The 18,193-nt window shown below is 44.0% G+C and overlaps 1 protein-coding gene across 1 annotated transcript in view; it reads right to left on the bottom strand.

Moving 5' to 3' along the window:
• LOC104564198 (alpha-2-macroglobulin-like protein 1) overlaps positions 1–16,906 on the bottom strand; it is a 43,867-nt gene extending 26,961 nt beyond the window's left edge. The window contains exons 1-16 of the mRNA XM_062010954.1: positions 16,839–16,906; positions 16,082–16,265; positions 14,300–14,444; positions 13,585–13,637; positions 13,216–13,236; positions 12,545–12,704; positions 11,851–11,935; positions 11,364–11,478; positions 9,992–10,100; positions 9,251–9,360; positions 8,284–8,448; positions 5,379–5,615; positions 4,469–4,532; positions 3,811–3,956; positions 1,590–1,736; positions 273–446 (exon numbers count right to left, since the gene is read on the bottom strand). Of these exons, the coding sequence (XP_061866938.1) occupies positions 273–446; positions 1,590–1,736; positions 3,811–3,956; positions 4,469–4,532; positions 5,379–5,615; positions 8,284–8,448; positions 9,251–9,360; positions 9,992–10,100; positions 11,364–11,478; positions 11,851–11,935; positions 12,545–12,704; positions 13,216–13,236; positions 13,585–13,637; positions 14,300–14,444; positions 16,082–16,265; positions 16,839–16,906 (1,983 nt within the window). The remainder of the gene's footprint in view (positions 1–272; positions 447–1,589; positions 1,737–3,810; positions 3,957–4,468; positions 4,533–5,378; positions 5,616–8,283; positions 8,449–9,250; positions 9,361–9,991; positions 10,101–11,363; positions 11,479–11,850; positions 11,936–12,544; positions 12,705–13,215; positions 13,237–13,584; positions 13,638–14,299; positions 14,445–16,081; positions 16,266–16,838) is intronic.
• Positions 16,907–18,193: the final 1,287 nt, after the last annotated feature.

Genomic DNA, 18,193 nt, shown 5'->3' on the forward strand with positions numbered 1-18,193 from the left:
TTTGTAGATACAGGAGTCTAAACTAAGTTTGTTGGGATTTACACTGTCTTTCTCTAATCAGGTGGTTTGGACTATGCTTACTCATGCATTTCATCTTTCCTCATAGCCTCCAAATGAGTGTGGCTATGCTGAAGGACAAGGCACAGATGACTTGTAGCAATTGAAAGTAGGGGCATCAGAAGCTTAGCAAGAGTACGTCATTGTAGGCATTCAGGATGGCATAGTGGCAAACGCTGTCTCAGGAAAAGTTTAGTGAAAGTGTAGACACTCACCTTAAACAGGTTAAAGACATCAGCATCACTTTGGTACCATGGTGCTTCCATCCAAGGCTTTTTGTGAAGGCCAGACTGCTGAGGCAGACAAGGGTATGCCTCAAAGTCCTCCAAGTGATAAGGGAACCCTCGTCCTCCAATTGTAAAGCTGTCATCAAAAATCTTCTCATACAGCTGCAATGGAAAAACAGAGGTTTTCATAAGCAACTAGCCAAAAGCATGTCTATATGTTAAATGTTTGCATTACAGTCCTCTGTTACACTTCATAAATCTTTACAGTTAAGGAAGTTGGCATTGGCCCAGCTTATACAAAAAAGACATGAAGTGCAAGGAACAGATGTAGTTTCAAGTAGTTTTTAGTCTGCAGATTTTCACCTTTGACAGTTCAAGCCTTTTAACTCTAGGGTGCAAGATAAGGATAGAAATGCACTAGGCATTGACATATCTGACTTACATATTTAGTGATTGCTACTTTATATCTCTCAGCAGATGATGCAAGTGCTCTGCGCTAGAACAGTATTCCTCTAAAATAGATTATACCATGGGTCTTACTTACAAGTGTATCAAGTCTTCCTGGGTTCAGTGAGGTTTCTTTGTAAGAGAATGGCCTACTGTAACTTAAAATTTTGCATAAGGCATAAATATGTGTATTATCTCTGGTATACATTGTGAAATTATCTCAGGATTTTCAATTCTTGCAGGACTTTTGTTCTAAGTCTTAAAAGAGTTCATCTGAAACACACAGCTGCTTTAAGGCAAGTTCCTTCGACCCTTTAGATTCTCAGAATACATCTGGGAGCCATCTGGGATCACTTTTCACCAGACACTGTGTGAGCTGGGTGCTGACCTCTAGCTACTGTTTTCTAAAGAACTGCTTGAGTGCTCAGCCTGATCTGTCATATGGTTATAGTTCATTGATGTTTGGGGCAGAGGGATAGGAGGACTTTACCAGGGCTAAATTCCATTTCAAAGCTACAGCCTCACTGCCTGGTGGAAGACAGAGCAGAGGGATGGGTGGATGTTAGGAAAGCTGCTAAGCACTCCTTGTCCGAGCAGAAAGCACCAGCATCAATTTGAAGCTGCTCTACCCACTTATGCCTGCAGTGCCTTGCAGCATCTACCACTCTCTAGGCAGAGGCCCACAATGCAGGGCTCATGCACAAAGAACATAATCACCAAATAACTGCTCAGAAGAGGCTAAGGAGGAGGAATGCCTGTGCAGCCACCTATCACTGCAGCAGGGGCTTCCTCCCACCAATGCATCAAGACAGAAGGTGGCCAGACACTAAGGGGTTGGTCCCAGCAAGCTGCACTCACTGTGTTTTCTGTTAAGGTCTTGTTCTTCTTCAGGTGGACACTCTTGTCAACAGCTCGGACAGAGCACAAGGACCCTGGAGCAGCCTTGAGGTCCAGACTGACTTTTGATCCTGGGACTTCCTCCTTCTGTGAGAAGTTCAGTGACACCTGCAAAAAAAGACAGAGGCGGGGGGCTTATTGTTGAAGAGCATGAAACTGTAACTCTTAGATATCTGGGTAGCAGAGAGAATAAGGTAGGGAAAGGGGCTGAGATGCTGAAACAAGCCCTCCTGGAAACCCATTGGGAAGGTTACAGCAGCTGCAGAGCATACAGCCCAGCCTGAATTCTCCTACTGCTACACAAACACCAACCTCTGATTCAGAGCTACCACAGAGAGCTAAGCAGACAGGCTTGTCTTCTGTGTTAGGGTGATCACAGGGGACAGTGTGTTCCCAAGTCAGTCATGGGGATCAGGGAAAGAAAACAGAGTTCAAGAGAGCCTGCTTTATTCCTTGGGAAACGCTTCCCAGTGCTGGGAAGGGCAGTACTAGGAATTCAGAGAAGAAAGAAGTTAGTTGCTTTGTTTCATAGGATCATAGAATCACAGAATGGTAGGGGTTGGAAGGGACCTTTAGAGATCATCTAGTCCAATCCTCCTGCAGAAGCAGGTCCACCTAGATCAGGTCGCACCGGAACACATCCAGGTGGGTTTTGAAAACCTCCAGAGAAGGAGACTCCACCACCTCCCTGGGCAGCCTGTTCCACTGCTCTTCACCCTCACAGTAAAATAGTTTTTTCTTATGGTTAAATGGAAATTTTTGTGTTCCAGCTTCATCCCTTTACCCCTTGTCCTGTTTCAAGATACCATCAAAAAAAGGGATGTCCCAACCTCCTGACACCCATCATTTAGATATTTGTAAATATTAATAAGATCCCCCCTCAATCTCCTCCAGACTAAACAGTCCCAGTTCCCACAGCTTTTCCTCATACAAAAGATGCTCCAGTCCTCTAATCATTTTCGTGGCCCTGTGCTGGACTCACTCCAGCACTTCACTTGTCCCTCTTGAGCTGAGGAGCCCAGAACTGGACATGGGACTCCAGATGAGGCCTCACAAGGGCAGAGTAGAGAGGTCAAGGGCAGCAGAACCTCCCTTGACCTGCTGGCCACATTCTTCTTGATGCATCCCAGGATGCCATTGGTCTTCTTGGCCATGAGAGCACATTGCTGGCTCATGATTAGTTTGCTATCAACCAGGATTCCCAGGTTTCTCTTTGCAGAGCTGCTCTCCAGCAGGTCAAATCCCCAGCCTGTACTGGTGCATGGGGTTGTTCCTTCCCAGATGCAGGACTCTGCACTTGTCCTTCTTGAACCTCCTGAAGTTTCTCTCTGCCCAACTCTCCAGCTGGTCAAGATCCTGCTAAATAGCAGCACAGCCTTCTGGTGAATCAGCCAGTCCTCCCAGTTTGGTGCCATCAGGGAACTTGCTGAGGGTACACTTCATCTAGGTCTGTGCCATTGATCACCACCATCTGGGTTCTGTCGTTCAGTCAGCTCTCAATCCACCTCACTGTCCACTCATCCTATCTGAGCTTTCTGAGGAGGATGTTGTGGGAGACAGTGTCAAAAGCCTTGCTGAAGTCAAGGTAGATGACATCCACTGCTCTCCCCTTATCTAGCCAGACGGTTAAGCACTCATAGAAAGGTATCAGATTGGTCAAACAGGATTTCCCCCTGGTGAATCCATGTTGACCCCCCCGACAACCACCTTTTCCTTCCTATGTTTAGCGGTGACATCCAGGATGAGTTGTTCCATCACCTTTCCAGGGATGGAGGTGAGGCTGACCGGCCTGTAGTTTCCTGAGTCATCCTTCCCGCTTTTTTTGAAGACTGGAGTGACATTGGCCTTTCTCCAGTCCTCAGGAACCTCACCTGTCCTCCATGATTGTTCAAAAATGATGGAGAGAGGCTTAGCAATCACATCAGCCAACTCCCTCAGCACTCTAGGATGCATTCCATCAGGACCCATTGACTTATGAGCATTAAGTTTGGGCAATAAGTCTTTAACCTCTTCCACCCAGTGAAAGCCAAAATGGCTTATTTTTCATGGCCAAAAATACTGGGTGTCTGGTTTGGCATTGTACCCAGCTTACACCATTTAGCTGAGGATAAAGCTGGACCAGAACCCACATCAAGACAGAGTACATCAATGATACTATCACATTCCTTGTGTTTCTACTCACTTTGTGTCTAAAGCACATTTCTACTTGAAAGTCTTCCACATCAGCCACCACCTCTCCATCCAAGAAGACTGCATACAGTAGAAGCTTGATGTCAGGCACAAAGTCATTGCCAACAGTCAGAGTTAAGGAGAAGGAGCCCTGTAGATCTGCATAACATAGCAGCAAGGAAGAGAGGGAAAGCATTCAGCTGAATCAGCTCATTGGAGTAGGACACACAATAGGAATCGAAAAAGGGAATTTAATAATTTCTACCTACAGATAAGAACATCCCACACAGACACTGTCACAGATTAACAATAAACTCAAGATACTGGACACTTCTTTCGCTCAAGTTTGGCAAAAATACTCCTTTTTCCTACTGCACCTTAGATAAACAGGCAAGCTACATAAATTTTATATCTTCTCCAAAGCCACAAGCTAGCAGCAAAGTCGTAAGGTTGGATATTAGATTAATTAGTCAAGGCAGAAGGACAGATGTTAGAAGGACACTGAACTGATATTAGAGGAGAATGTGTTGGTCAAATGAGATGGACCACCACTGAGAACATAGTTCAATGGCTCCCACCTGAGGATAAGAATAACACCTGCAGAGATCGTCACTAGAGTGGTCACAGTTTTTTGGGGTGCGTTATGAGGCACTTCATGCATTTCTACTCACTCTCACGCTGGGTAATTGGCACCTGCTTCTCTCCACTGGAAAGGATCTTGCCTTTTGATATCACCTGAAGAGTAAAGAGAAAAGCCATTCAAAGGCCTGAATTCTGACAGCATGAGCGTGGGAAAGGAGAAAGAGAAGAGAGAAGGACATCTGACAGATGTTGTCACAGAAGCTTCTCTGTAGGACATATCCCAAAAAGCATTGCAGCAGAGTTGGTGATGGCATAGTTGGGAAGGAACTTGAAGTCTGTTGGTTATGCAGTGAGAAGGCACAGCCACTTGCAAAGCCAAAGGTACATCTGAAGCTAACAGCAGCTGCTCTTAAGCCCCAGTGAACCCTGATCTTCACATTGCCAGGACACAGTACTTTTTGATCTTACAAATGGGTCTACTTCACTAAGATGCTCATAACCACCCAGCTAGGCTATAGTCACTCTTGCTTTGGACTCACTTTCTTGAAAGTGAACTTTATCAAAACATGATGGAGTGCATCAAGGCCCTGTGTCATTTCAAGCCTTTTTCTGTAAGTATAGAGCACAGTGGAATCAGCTGATACAGAAATTGCCTCTTAGTTTACAGACAGATTGCCTTAAACAGATATGGAAGTCTGGGGCATACCTGCTTGGCAGAAACCAGGTTAGCCTCTCACTTCTGCTCGTAGGGTGAATGGTAGGCACTTGTCACCCGAATTTAGGTCAAAGCACTTCTAACAAAACTAGGCATGTGAGGGCTAGGAGCAGGTCCATGAACTGGAAATCAGGAGCAGATCTGGGCAGAATACAACTCACAAGCTGACATAATGGGCAAAGAGTAGCTTACTCTTTCCCATAAGTACCTATGTGCTGTGTGAAAAGGGTAAAATGCCAGTAAGCATAATCTTGCCCCAAGATTCAGCTGTGTTCTGTGCTCACCAAGTAGTAGAAATCAAGGTGTTCTGCTTCAGAGCCAAGTTTATTCTGGTCAAGGATGTAATCCACATGAATTTCTTGCTGCTGATCACAGGGCATTGCATCATTCCTAGCCTTGATCTCAAGGAAGCTGTTGCTCTCAGAGTAGAAAGGTTTCAGCCAGTAGAAGCTATCCTCGACTCCTGTGTGACTTCCAACATTTTCATATGAACCATTATAATTTCCAAAGTTGTAGGTACCCTTCAGTGTACAAAAACAAGAGCTGACAATCAGAATTAAGCAGCACAAGGGAGCTTGTATACCTGATGAAAACACTAATTCCTTGAGTTAATGGAAGACTGCACATCTGTATGCTTAAAATATTCATTTACTTAAATGTCATTTTAAAGTCTTTTATGAGAGACTTTATCTTATGATTTTTTTGGCAAAATCCTGAGTCTAGCAGTTTTGCTCATAATCTCATTTTTCCCCTGTATCTTTCCATGGTAACACATCCCCCACCAGACTTCCACACCAGCACACCACCCTTGTTTTCTGTTTGTGTTTCTGGTCAGATGCTTTGAAGCATAACAGGCACCAAGACAGCTTTTGTATGGCGAGGCCATACTTCTCTGCAGACAGTTTGGGGCTCTGTAGATGGTAACCGTACACCTAGGAACTAGATCCTGTCCCTGGGTTCCTTGAGAAATCTACCTCCTAGATTACAGAACTTCTGATCACCAAATCCTGCCTGACCAAAATTAGGTTTTGATTGATCAACATGATCAATCCCACAATTTGCCACATAATACATAGCCTCAGAACCACATATTACACAATTCTTTTCATACCTCCTAAAACTCCTAGTTGCTGTACTAACCTTGACAATGACCAACAACATATTCCTGCTATTCATCAGTTGAGAAGGAGTTGGAATCACATCATTCTTTCTAATTGGCTGATGTCAAGGGTGAGCAGAAGCCAATACAGTGATATCGGCCTCGTCCTAAGCACAGCACAACTCACCCCAGCCATGAACACCTGAAAAATACAACAAACTCCCCCACCAATTCAAATCCAGACACTTCCTCTTCTAGGCCTCATCCTCACTGCCACAGGAAAGTCCTCCCCATTTGGCCTCCATCTGTGGTTACCAGTTGCCACAGAAGACTCAACCTCAGTCTCTGCATTACTCAACTCCAGCACCATTGCTGTAAGCTGGAATCTTCCAGCTCATCTGTATTCACCCCATGTCGGCCAACAATCAAACTGCTCTCACCTGTTCTTATGCTTGGGAGCCCTATCCACCCTATTCACCACTGCTTGTGCCTCACACAAAACATCAGAAAAATCGTTGCCTTCTCCATTTCCAGCCAATTAAGACTAGTAATACTCACCATCCAACAGCCTTCTACAACTAGGCTTCTTCCACATCTCAGGATATGTCTTCTTCAAAGCCATACACTTTCTATTCTCTGGGTAAGTTATCCACAACCTTAATGTCAAGCAAGACATTAAAAAAAATGTCTTACAAAAAACATTCCCAACAAACACCTCCTGCCTAACCATCAGCAACCTAGCCCTTATAGGCATCCCATTTCTAGCAGGATTTTACTCAAAAGATCTCATCATTGAAAACCTAAACACCTCATATCTCAACACCTGAGCACTACTCCTCACACTAACTACATCATTCACTTCAACCTTCAGACAATGCATAACCCTGCTAGTCTAAGCAGGACCAACTCACTTCCATACAACCACCACAATAAATAAAAACAACCCCAAAATCACCCAGCCAATCACTTGCCGTGCACTCAGCAGCATTATAGCAGGCTTATTTTTCACATCCTGCATCAACCCCAACAAAAACCCCACCAACAACCATGCCCACATTTAATAAAAACTGCAGCCATCACTATCACAATCCTGGGTATCACACTAGTCCTGGAACAGTTAAACATAACCTCAAACTCTCCCAGATGAAACAAAATCTCTGCCTAAACTCCCTCTTCTCATTAGGCTACTTCAGCCTCCTAACACACTGCCTCAGCTCCACTAAATTAGTTAACAGTGAACAAAAAATTGCTTACCGCTTCATTGACCTATCTTGATACAGAAAAATAGGTCCCAAAGGACTTAATGACGTACAACTCATAATAACCAAAATATAAAGCATCCTTCACACTGAACTAATCAAAACCTGCTTAGTATCCTTTGCTAAGTATCCAGGACTGGGCTTTTGGGAAAAATAACTGGAAAAATAGTTCCAGTTTCTGAGAAATAAGTGGCAATTGGAGATCATACTCTGCTTGGACATGAATCCTGCATCAGCTGCAGGAATGCAGGTAGTGGAAGGATGGATGTACTTCCAGGCTGGTAACAATGAGCTCCAGCAGTAGGAACAGAAGCTGTGAGGAGAAGTCAACAAGTGCTTCAAAATCTAGTATTGAAAGAGAGGTCAAGAGCAGCTACCTACCAAGCTGATCCTGAATAAGCTATGTGGCAAGGGCAAGAGCAGCCACTAGAAATGGAGTTCGACAGAGACAGGTGTCAACTGCGAGTTCTACTGAGCCACCCCCAATGGGTCCCAGACCAGAGAAAGGGGAGATATCCTCCAAGGAAGTATTCAGATTAACAGATCTTTTTAGTGGCATCATTGAAGGTGATGGGAGACACAAAAAATTAGAATCATGGTCCAGCTCAGGACAGTAGAGTACCTTTGGTGACCATTTGGATGAGCTGTTCCAACACAGCCTCCAGTTTTTCTGAGGAAATGGCACTGGAGAATAAAGATGTTTCTATGGATACAGCCATATGAGATCAGGTGCTAGAGGACTGTGTTCCAAAACCTGATTTCTTCACTTTCTATCCCTTTCCTTCAGTCTACATTCACTTTATCTTCTTTTTTTCTGTGGCTGATGCTCACCCTCAGAGAAACCATTGTGCTGTTCCAGCTAGTGGTATCCAGTGAGAAAGTGACTTCCCCATTCTCATCTGTGAGGAATGACAGGTGTTTCTGCACCTCGTCGACATCAACTATTAGGTAGACCGTTTCATTTCTGAGGGGAGACTTGTCACTGTGGCAGAACATCTACAGAGAAAGGGAGGAAGTTAATACCCTATGGTGTCACACTCCAAGGCACTGGCAAGTGCTAAATATTAATTGTTTCTATCATTGACCTTCCTCAGGCCTTGTAGCTTTAAGATAGGTTCGAAGGATCCAAATAAAAGTGTGATAAATACACAAAACTAACAATGTGCAGCTGTTCACAACTAGGAATAAACAATAATGCAGCCAAATAAGATACCTATACTTGGGGGGGAAAAGGTGACTTCCTTAGATCCTGAGCTTTTTCTTGGACAATACTGCAGGATCCTTGATGATCAGAAAGTCTTGTCTCCAGGAACTTAACTCTTGTTGTTCCTTGGCCTCCTTCATGCTGGTGTTGGTACTGGTGCAGGTGAAAGTCTTTCTAAGCCCCAATGGGACGGCTGCCCTAGCATTACCCAGGAGACTTGAGTCAGAAATGACTACTGGTGAACCGATACACAAGGCTTTAGTGATTTCTGCCAAGCTACTGTAAGCATTTGTCTGAAAGGAATGTTATTTCCATGCTGATGCCACCCCCATCCCACATGACTTTATTGCACAGACTAGTTTCAGGAACTAGTCCTGGGGAAGCCTCCAGACACTGCAGCCGGCTGCAAAATTCCTATCCAGGAGATACACTAGGTTAGGATAGGGAGAAGGAATTGCTTCTACAGGAGGTCTCACTCATAGACAATGAACACCAGCAGGGCATCACTTCCTTTCCTGAAGATTTTTGCTTTCTGCCTAGAGAAGATTAGATCTATCATGTATTCTCAGCAGAGCAGTGATCCATGGGTGTTACCTTCCCCGTATATGGCAGTCCACGTTTGTAGAATACATGGAAGTTGATAAAGTCTATGGACTTCATTCTCGTTGCAATAGGAATGTCATCTGTTTTCTTAATCTTTACTCCTGAGAGGAGAAATATGAAATGTGTTAAACCCTAGCAGTGTTCCTAAGGAAGTAGAAAACAAGAAGATGCTTCAACACTACCTACAACATCTAGAACCTCTAAATTTAGGAGAAAAAATACATTATTCTAGGATATGAGTCCCTCACACTTTCTTAGCTCTCTTATTAATGAGATAATGCATCATACTCTGTAAGTACTTATTTATCTTTACTGAAAATAAACTAGATGACCATTTAATTATAGGCAGCTACCCTTTAGATACCTAAAAGTGTCCTGAATGACCTCACCATGGTGTGATGGTTTGAACAATGGACATTTTCCATTGCCAGAGTTAGGTGCACATTAACACTGATACTGAAAACCTTCCTCCTTTTAGTCAATATTGTGTCAGACTAAAAGAGAGTTGAATGGTATTCCTCACAGCAGGAATGTGCAGGCTTAGGAAAAGAGAGGACAAGATCCTGTGGGTAAGAACTACCTGTCAGGATGGTGTACCACAATCAGCAAGATCCTGTCATATGCTTTCCCATGACTAGCCAGGACAAGGCAAGTGACTGCCTTGGTGTTCAGGCAATCACTAAAAACTCACTTGCCTGCAAGGAAGAGAACACTTTATATATTCTCCAGTACCTGTACTATTTTCCACCATTTCTCCCATCACAGTTACGTAGATGTCAGTTTCGTTTAATTCCAGAGTCTCTGTCTTCACTGTAAAAGTAGCACAGCCATTCTTGTTTGTCTGCAGAGAGATATGAACAGATAATGAGCATCATGTAGATGAAGATGAACTGCTACATAAACATTGAATGATCTTAAAGAAGTATTTCCAATGACTTGTGGAACAGATGGGAGCTCAAGAACCATAACAGCAGAAATCCATCATTAATATCTTACCTAGAGAATAAAATCAACATACTTGGATTAAACAGTCATCAAAAAAGTGGAAGAAAAAACTGCTTCAGGCAAATCACATAAGCATTAGTTATGTCACAGACAAATTCAGGAGACTAGCTTAAGCCCAAATCCTGCAGCTGAAAGAGCATGAGTGTCTTTGCCTGAGGGAAAAGAAACCTCCTCCCTGAAACTATATGTCACTGATGAGTAAAGCCTGACAGTGTGGCTTCCTACTCATGATGTGATGTGGCTGTATTAAACAAAGGCATCCAGCCAGTGACAGATTGCAAGAGCTTTGCCAAGCATGAAGGCAGAGACTGGGTATGGCCAATCTGTCAGAGAGGAAAGGTGGACAATGTGCTTCTAGTCACACCTCAAGTTCTCCAGAGAACCCATCAGGCCATCTTATATGCCATGTGGGAGGGTGCTGCCATTCAGTTGGTGTTTTGTACAGCTAAGGATGTACAGCATTCCGGATGGAGATATTTTGTTACAGGGTGTGTTTAAAAATATGCAAAGATCCAGCTAGATGTTTATATTCTGGCTTTTTACTGGCTGATCTGACATTTAGAAATTATTTTCTTGTGACTTTCAGGCTGAAAGAGCTACATCTGAAAGCCATAGGGGAAACCAAACATGAAGCTTAACCACAAACATATAATGAGCACAAATGGGCAGTGAGTGTAACCAGCACTGGACATAATGTCAGACAGCACACTAGCAAGCTTAAGACCATTCATTAAGTGCATGGATACAGCAAGAAACAGGTCACTAAGCCACAGACTTTCTGGTGCTCTGAAATCTGGTTTTTGGCAGGAGCAGTGACAGGACTGAACAGATATGTGCTTTGATTACATACAATACAGACCCATAATAATACAGCTTACAGGAGCTTCACCTTCTCTTGAAATACTGAGTCAGATATGGGCAGCTAGAGCAGTAATTTAAGCAATAGAATACCAGGAAAATTAATTAATGATCTGATCAGGTTTAGTAAGTGGGAAGTTACCAGATTAAACAGCTTGGTGAACATATTAGAGGTGCATTAAGACAAATTAAGGGGATAGACATACAGGTTATATTTCTATTCTCCTGTTTATTCACTTACCCAGCTGCTTTGCTTGTTGTTCTTAATAGGGCTTGATATATCATCTTCCAAGGACTCAGATAATGTGGTAAAAGAAATATTTATTTCCCCTTGAACTGGCTTCCCATAGGTATACCTGTGTCAAAGGGGAGAAACATTAACCTGGTGACTGGTCACTTCAGCAGAAATATTGACCTGGGCCACCCCTCATCCTCACCGAGAGGAGGTGGAGCTTGGGAGAGCCTTGTACCTTGTTCGTTCAGGAACCACAGCTTGTCCCTTAAGATAAGTTTGCATCCCTCTTCACCCACCATACCCAGCATCCTTACTGCCCTTCAGTCTCACAGTAGGTGACCAGGTATGAGAAGGAGCCCATTCCAGGGAGTGATCTGTCTCCCCTAATCACAGGATAAAGTAAAACTATCATAGTGGAAGGCCACCTCTTGGTTATAGGCAAACCGGAGCAAATTGTAGAGTTGAAGGCCAGAGATCACAAGACATCACACACTTGCCACAGATCTTCAGCTGAAACTCCTCATCCGCTGTAGTGATAAACGGAGGGCGCTCAATCATCATTTCAAATTTTACCAGCACTGTATAGAGGAGAGGAAAATAAGGATGAAGGAAAAAAAGCAATACTGAGTATGGACACTGACTGTAAGTTCTGTTAGAGCTGCAGTCCAGCTGGGGGTAAAGACAGTCACATACCTAGTTACTCATCACTATGCTGCAACACGGATTGCTTCCTTCAGCCACACCACCCTCTGTTTGCTTCTGTGATTGCTCATTCACATTCTACCCCAGCTCAGTCAAATATAAACATTTCAAAGGGTTTTGTCCTTACCTACATCACTGCAACTGAATGAGTCAAAGACATGATGCTACTTCCTATGATAGCAGCTGATGGAGTGGACAGTAAACTTAGCTCATAAGAGGGTGATAATGGGCAGCAGAAAGTGCTCATCACAAGGCTCAGACACATCTAGAACAAGATGTCAGATCACAGCCTCTCCTTTGTACACTATGACCTGCAGAACCTCCAGCCCGGGATGAAATGTGCACACAGACCCATCTGCCTCTGTCTCCAGTCTGTTACTCTTCCAGGGCAAAAGGTCTGGCAAATATGGCTACATTACCCTGCTCGGTTTCCCACTACTACTACCCACACAGCTTTTCCCTCACCTCTCTTGTCCAAGTCTCACCATATTCATCAACATAGAAGATTTCTTCGGCCATGCCTTGTTCCACTGAGATGGTATATTCCCCAAGGGGTGCTTCAGAGGCCAGGGGGAAGGATAGATCCACAATGCCATGTCTTGACTTTACATTCAGCCACTCACCAATACGGTTATAGTCAGGATCCTATTTGGGAAAGGACATACAAAGCCACCAAGTCATACTGGGAGCATGGGTACCCAGCAGATCCCCCCATAATTAGGTGCAAGAATGCACCATGAGGTCTTCCTCTTGCCCCAGTAGAGAACGCTGGATCACTAGGTGAGATTCCTTCTCCTCCCTCCAGTATCTTTTTACTACACTTTCAAATTGCAAAGGCTTCCAAGAACAGTAAAGCTATTGGAAGAGGTAATACCATAACACCATGAGAAGGAGAAGCAGATATGCCGCATCTGCTGAGCACTTCGCTTCATGCTTTGTGCTCTGTGCAGGCAAAGTGTTGGGCAAAGGTTCATTACCTCCTGCACTTTCTGCTGCCAGAGGCAGAGCACCATGTGCATCACAGAGGTGCTGTTTTGAGTGAAGAACCCAGGCTGACCAGGTAGAAAAGACTTCAGCAGAACCTGTACCATAACCGTATGAGGTGATGTTTGTAGTACAACTTCATCCAGGAATGAAAAGACACAGTGTCACTTACCTGCAACCATATCTGGGAATACTGTAAAAATGAGAGAAACAGTCTCAGTTTTATTCAGAGCAAAAGAGCATCCATCTGAACCAGTATTAATAACACTGCCTTATTACTATTATTATTACTATTAATAACTAGTATAATAATACATGAGCCCTTGATCAGAAAGTTCTGCCCCATTCAGACCCCACACTAGCACCTCCCTCTGTACTAGCTTACACTGAAGTCTTCCTCCAAGGGACCAGTGGATGAGTAGTTTCCCTTCAAAGATCATTTGTTCTGATCAGGCATGAAAGGAGATGTCTCTTTCACGAGCCTCTCAATGTGTTTCATGTTAAGGCTCCTACTTTTAGAAAAACATAGGGTGATGCTCACCTCATTTTTTATCACCTTGAGGTTGTCATCAAGGTTCACAATTCGAAATTTCACTGGAGATATAAAGAAAAGGATAGTAAAGCATTCTGGCTGCAACATGCCCTTCCACAAATCTGCTTCTCCTTTCCTGTGCCCCAGTATTTATAACCCTCTTTTTACCTCAGAGGTATCCAGGTCTTTGCCCAAATAGCCCTCCCCATCATTTCTCACCCCAGAGGACTTTGTCTGGGAGGTTTATACGCAGCTTTGGGATGTAGAAACTCACTGCCTTTACCTGGAAATATTACAATGACACATTAAACAGTGAAGTTGGTCTGTCTGCAGTCTGCTCATATTGTGTAGGCTGTGGAGTAACTCTCTGTCTTTCTACAGCTTAGAACTGTCACTCTAGGATATTTACTCAAATGTTAACAACAGTTTTCAAAAAGCAACAAGATATTGTTCAGTGTCCTGAAGAGTCCTGGTTTTCCTTTTAGGTCTCACCTAAAAGAGATACACCAAAACAGCACTCAGGAGCATCTGGCATTCAGTGCAGCCCAGGTCAAAGGGCAACATCTTGATTCATACTGTTTCTGGAAACATCTGATAACAGGGATTTGCTTTCTTCCATCTTCAACAAGCTTAGCTTACTACACTTGGTGAAATCTTCACCCCAGATGTGGCTGCTACCTTGACCCTTCCCTCCCCATTTCCATAGGCCACTTTTTTTCCTTACCTGTTTCTCCAGGTTTGTATAAGCCCTTGTCTGTCTCTACCAGAATTACATTCTTCTGAGGCTTGATCAGAATTTTCTTGCGACCTTCAAAGTGTACATTGTCCCCATTGTGGATCAGGACATGCAGAAAAACCACCACTTCTGACTGTTAGGTTAAGAAAACAATCTGTCTGAGACTATCGGTAGCTTGAAGGAGAAACAGAGGCATCTATCCCATCAAAATCTCCAACATCCCTCTCCTCCCTTCCCCTCCTTTGATTTCTCTCTCTCCTTTCCCTACTTGTAGTCTTCTCTGTGCTCTCCAGCTTCCTCATTGTCTTTTCTCTGCCTTCCTCCATGTCATGTTTGCCTTTTTCCACACTTCTTTCTCCCTTTTGCTATGTTTCCCACCCTGCTTCTTCAACATTAACACTACTCAGATGCAGGAGAGGCTGAAGCCCTCTAGTTTGTAAGAGGAGAAGCAGTCAAGAAAGGTGTCTTACTTGTAATGTGGAAACATCTATATTCGTGGAAATAAACTCTGGCACCTAGGTTCATTGAGAAAAGGAAATAAAAAACAAATTAATCAAAGGCTTTGCATTTTATTCCAAATGTGATACATCATTTTACTGTTAAAAAGTCCCCAAACATCAGAGTCCAAATTCCACTGTATGAGTGTGGCTCATTACAGGGAGAAGAAGCAGTCACTGCCTGTCTCTTGTTCACAGACCCAAGAGTGAACCAACTGACATGTCATTTACCCACTTCACATAAATGTGAGACTTTTATGAAACCAAGAAAAAACATAGGGAAGTCAGATTTGGAACTGACCAAGACAGTATCAGAGACGAAAAATTGATCAGGCAAAACCAGGATATCTCAATGTCAGAAAGATTGATCTCACTAGTAAAAAAAAGAGTTTTTTGCTAACAACAAAGTCTTTGGCTTTCCAGAGCCAGGACTTACTCTCTCCTGAGAGCTGGCACCAAACACTTAGCTAATCATTGTCTTGTTGTTGAACTGACAAGGACTGACAGTGACTACAGCCCCTCCTTGAGTTCTGCTGGATCTGCAGAACAATCAGGGCATAGGCACAGCAACTTTGTATAGTGCTGAAGAAGACAGGGGCAGTTTGTAGAGCCTCAGCACCAAGCACATCTCCATAGCTCTCTAGAAATGTAACTGAAGGTCCCATAGTCATGCCACAGCCTCTATCTAGTTAACGAGAGCAGCTATGTTGCAATTACAGGAACTGAAGCCATCCAAGAAATATCCAGACTACATAGGTGAAGCTTAGTTCATTGTGGATTCAGCACCATCACCATCCATCACAGCTAAATTAATGCAAGAGCAATGTCTTTGCAGGTTGTAATTACACCTTGCAATTTAGATGCAGCTTTAGAGCAGAGAGGTCCTCTTAGAGCTGGAGGATCAGGCTTCTGAGGAAGCGAGGACGAAAATAATCTGTTCCAATGTATTGACTTGTACTGTGACATACGAGCATTTCTGGGGACTAAACACTAAGTAAGCTGAAAATCAATGTTTTCCAACAGACTTTAAGTAGGATGACATGGGTTGATAGCGATCAAAAGAACGTGTTTTTATCTACACAGGAAAGATTCTCTACTTTGTTAGGCTCCAGGACACAGCTGTATTTTGCCTGGCACAGGTAGGTAAATACACTCAACCTGCTTGCAACTCATGGCAAGGCAAGGGACAGTGTACCCAAGGAAGTGCTGGCCTCGTATCTGAAGTGAAGATGAGAACATCCACTGCCAAATCAGCAGCCACAGCTACACTCACCTGGAAGGTGATGCACTGAAAAGTTCCTGGCTTCTCCACATCCTTTTCCACCAGTATGTGATTCTTGGTTGTTGTCTGCAAGGTGACAGCCAGGTGGACAGCGTCAGTCAGAGATCTGAGGTGAATGCAGAGCTTCTCCTGTTGGGAGTGGTGAATAACAGCAGGGAACACCACCATATAGTGACTAGAAGAGAGAAGGAGATATTCAAAAATAGTTCAGAGGCTGAGATGGACAGACCAGAATCCATCTCTATTTCTTCATAAAGAGGTTGGCAAGGAGTCAGAAATATCTGGAACTCTGCAGTGGAGAAACTGTAGCACAACTCCCTTTCCATACCAGAAAGAACCAACATGCCTATTGTGGAACTAGAGACCTTCTGCTATCTGTCTGTCACCACCTTGCCACCAGCCAGGGCACAGCTGACCATTGTGAGATGTGCCAATTGAAAGTATCGGAGCAAGATTGTGTGAGGAATGAAGCCAAAGACTCAGTGACTGAGGCATAAGGGTCAGTCCTCACACCAAATTTCACCCCCACCAGGACAGGATGAGCAAATACCAGGGGCTTCACCTGCAGTGGTACTCGACATCCACCACTCCAACAGGACCCAGTAGGAGGTCCTTCTGCTCAGCCTCCCTAAGAACAAACCCCACAACATTCAGATCTGTGAGGATAAGCCATGCAACACCTCAGCACCACCTTTCAATGACAGTACCATCCACCAAGCCCCCCGAAATCAAAAAGAGATAATCTCACGGTTCCAGGCTTGCTGCAGCTGCGACTGGGAGTAGGGTCAGGGCTAAAAGGAGCGTTGGTGCTCCCATTGCTTAGACTGGGACAGACAGGTGACAAAATCCACAGAGGAGAAAACTGCCTGTACTGATGGGCTGGAGTAATCCTAAAAATCCCTGTCAAATGCTCCTAAGTCCAAAGAGTAGGAGAGATGGTAAATGGAGATAGTATATCTTTCAGGATGATGACATTAGCTAATATTTACTTGGTTCCATCAAAAGCTGAGTAAAGGCCACAGAACACAGTTCTCCACCCACATCTTAATTCAGATGGTGTTCCAGACCATGGGGTGCCAGAGCATGGGGGGGGGGGAAATGTGGGGTGGGTGACCTCTAGCCCAGGCTGAAGGACACAGGAGAAAACTCACCTCAGCTGTGGCTGGTCTGGACCCTGGCTGTAGTATGCAATGAGACCCAAAGCTGCACACCGATTGCCATCCTCGGGTTCTAAAAAGCATCCTTGGTGCTCTTTCTGTGCATCATTAGTGATCTTCTTCTCATTCAGTATTTAATCAGAGCTTGGAGTGAAAAAACTTTCAGCCCACCTCCATTCTCTGCATTTCTACCTCTGTCCAACTCATCCATCCCAGCCACGTCTGATCCTCCTGTGTACCAAAATTTTTCCAGGGCTGTTCTTGCTATCCACTGCCAGCTCCCCTAACTGTAAGGTCTTTCCAAATAAGGCAAGACATTCTAAGTCCCCACATATTTTAGCAAATATCTACTTTACATTCCCCAAGCCAGATGTCCAGCTTTCTGGCAGCTTCCTCCAGCCATAAGGCAGTTCTACGCTGACACTACCACCCGTTTCTTCCAGACTTTTCTCAGACTCTGAAACCTTGTATTTCCTTTTCCTAGGTAGCAGCAATGAAGTGAACAGGGCTCAAACATATTTGTCCTCTAGTCATAACCTCATTTGAAGGTGGATTTTTTTCATCCCGCCTTGGCCCAGCTGTGTTTTTGCAGGGCATAGGCAAAAGTACACAATATGGACTGAATTTGCCATCCTCACATTCTTTGCTCCCAGCTGAAGCAATCCCCTGGATTTACTTTGGCACAGTCTCTGCATGCTTAGAATCCATCCTCTTGGTGCACAGTCCAATATAAATGGGAACACACTCTCCTTTAACCTAGCGCTGACATTGCAGACAGTATGCAGGTTTAAAGCACTGTATGTCACTGATCTGGGAGTACATTCGACTCTATGAAATCAACTGGGATTTGAGTTCAAGTGTAGACTATCAGGACAAAAAAACAGAGTTCTGTCTAATTAGTCAGAAACACTCCCAATAGCTCTAAATCTCTGAATGGTCATCAAGC

Source organism: Colius striatus, chromosome 1 (assembly GCF_028858725.1).
Source record: "Colius striatus isolate bColStr4 chromosome 1, bColStr4.1.hap1, whole genome shotgun sequence".
NCBI classification, from domain to species: Eukaryota; Metazoa; Chordata; class Aves; order Coliiformes; family Coliidae; genus Colius; species Colius striatus.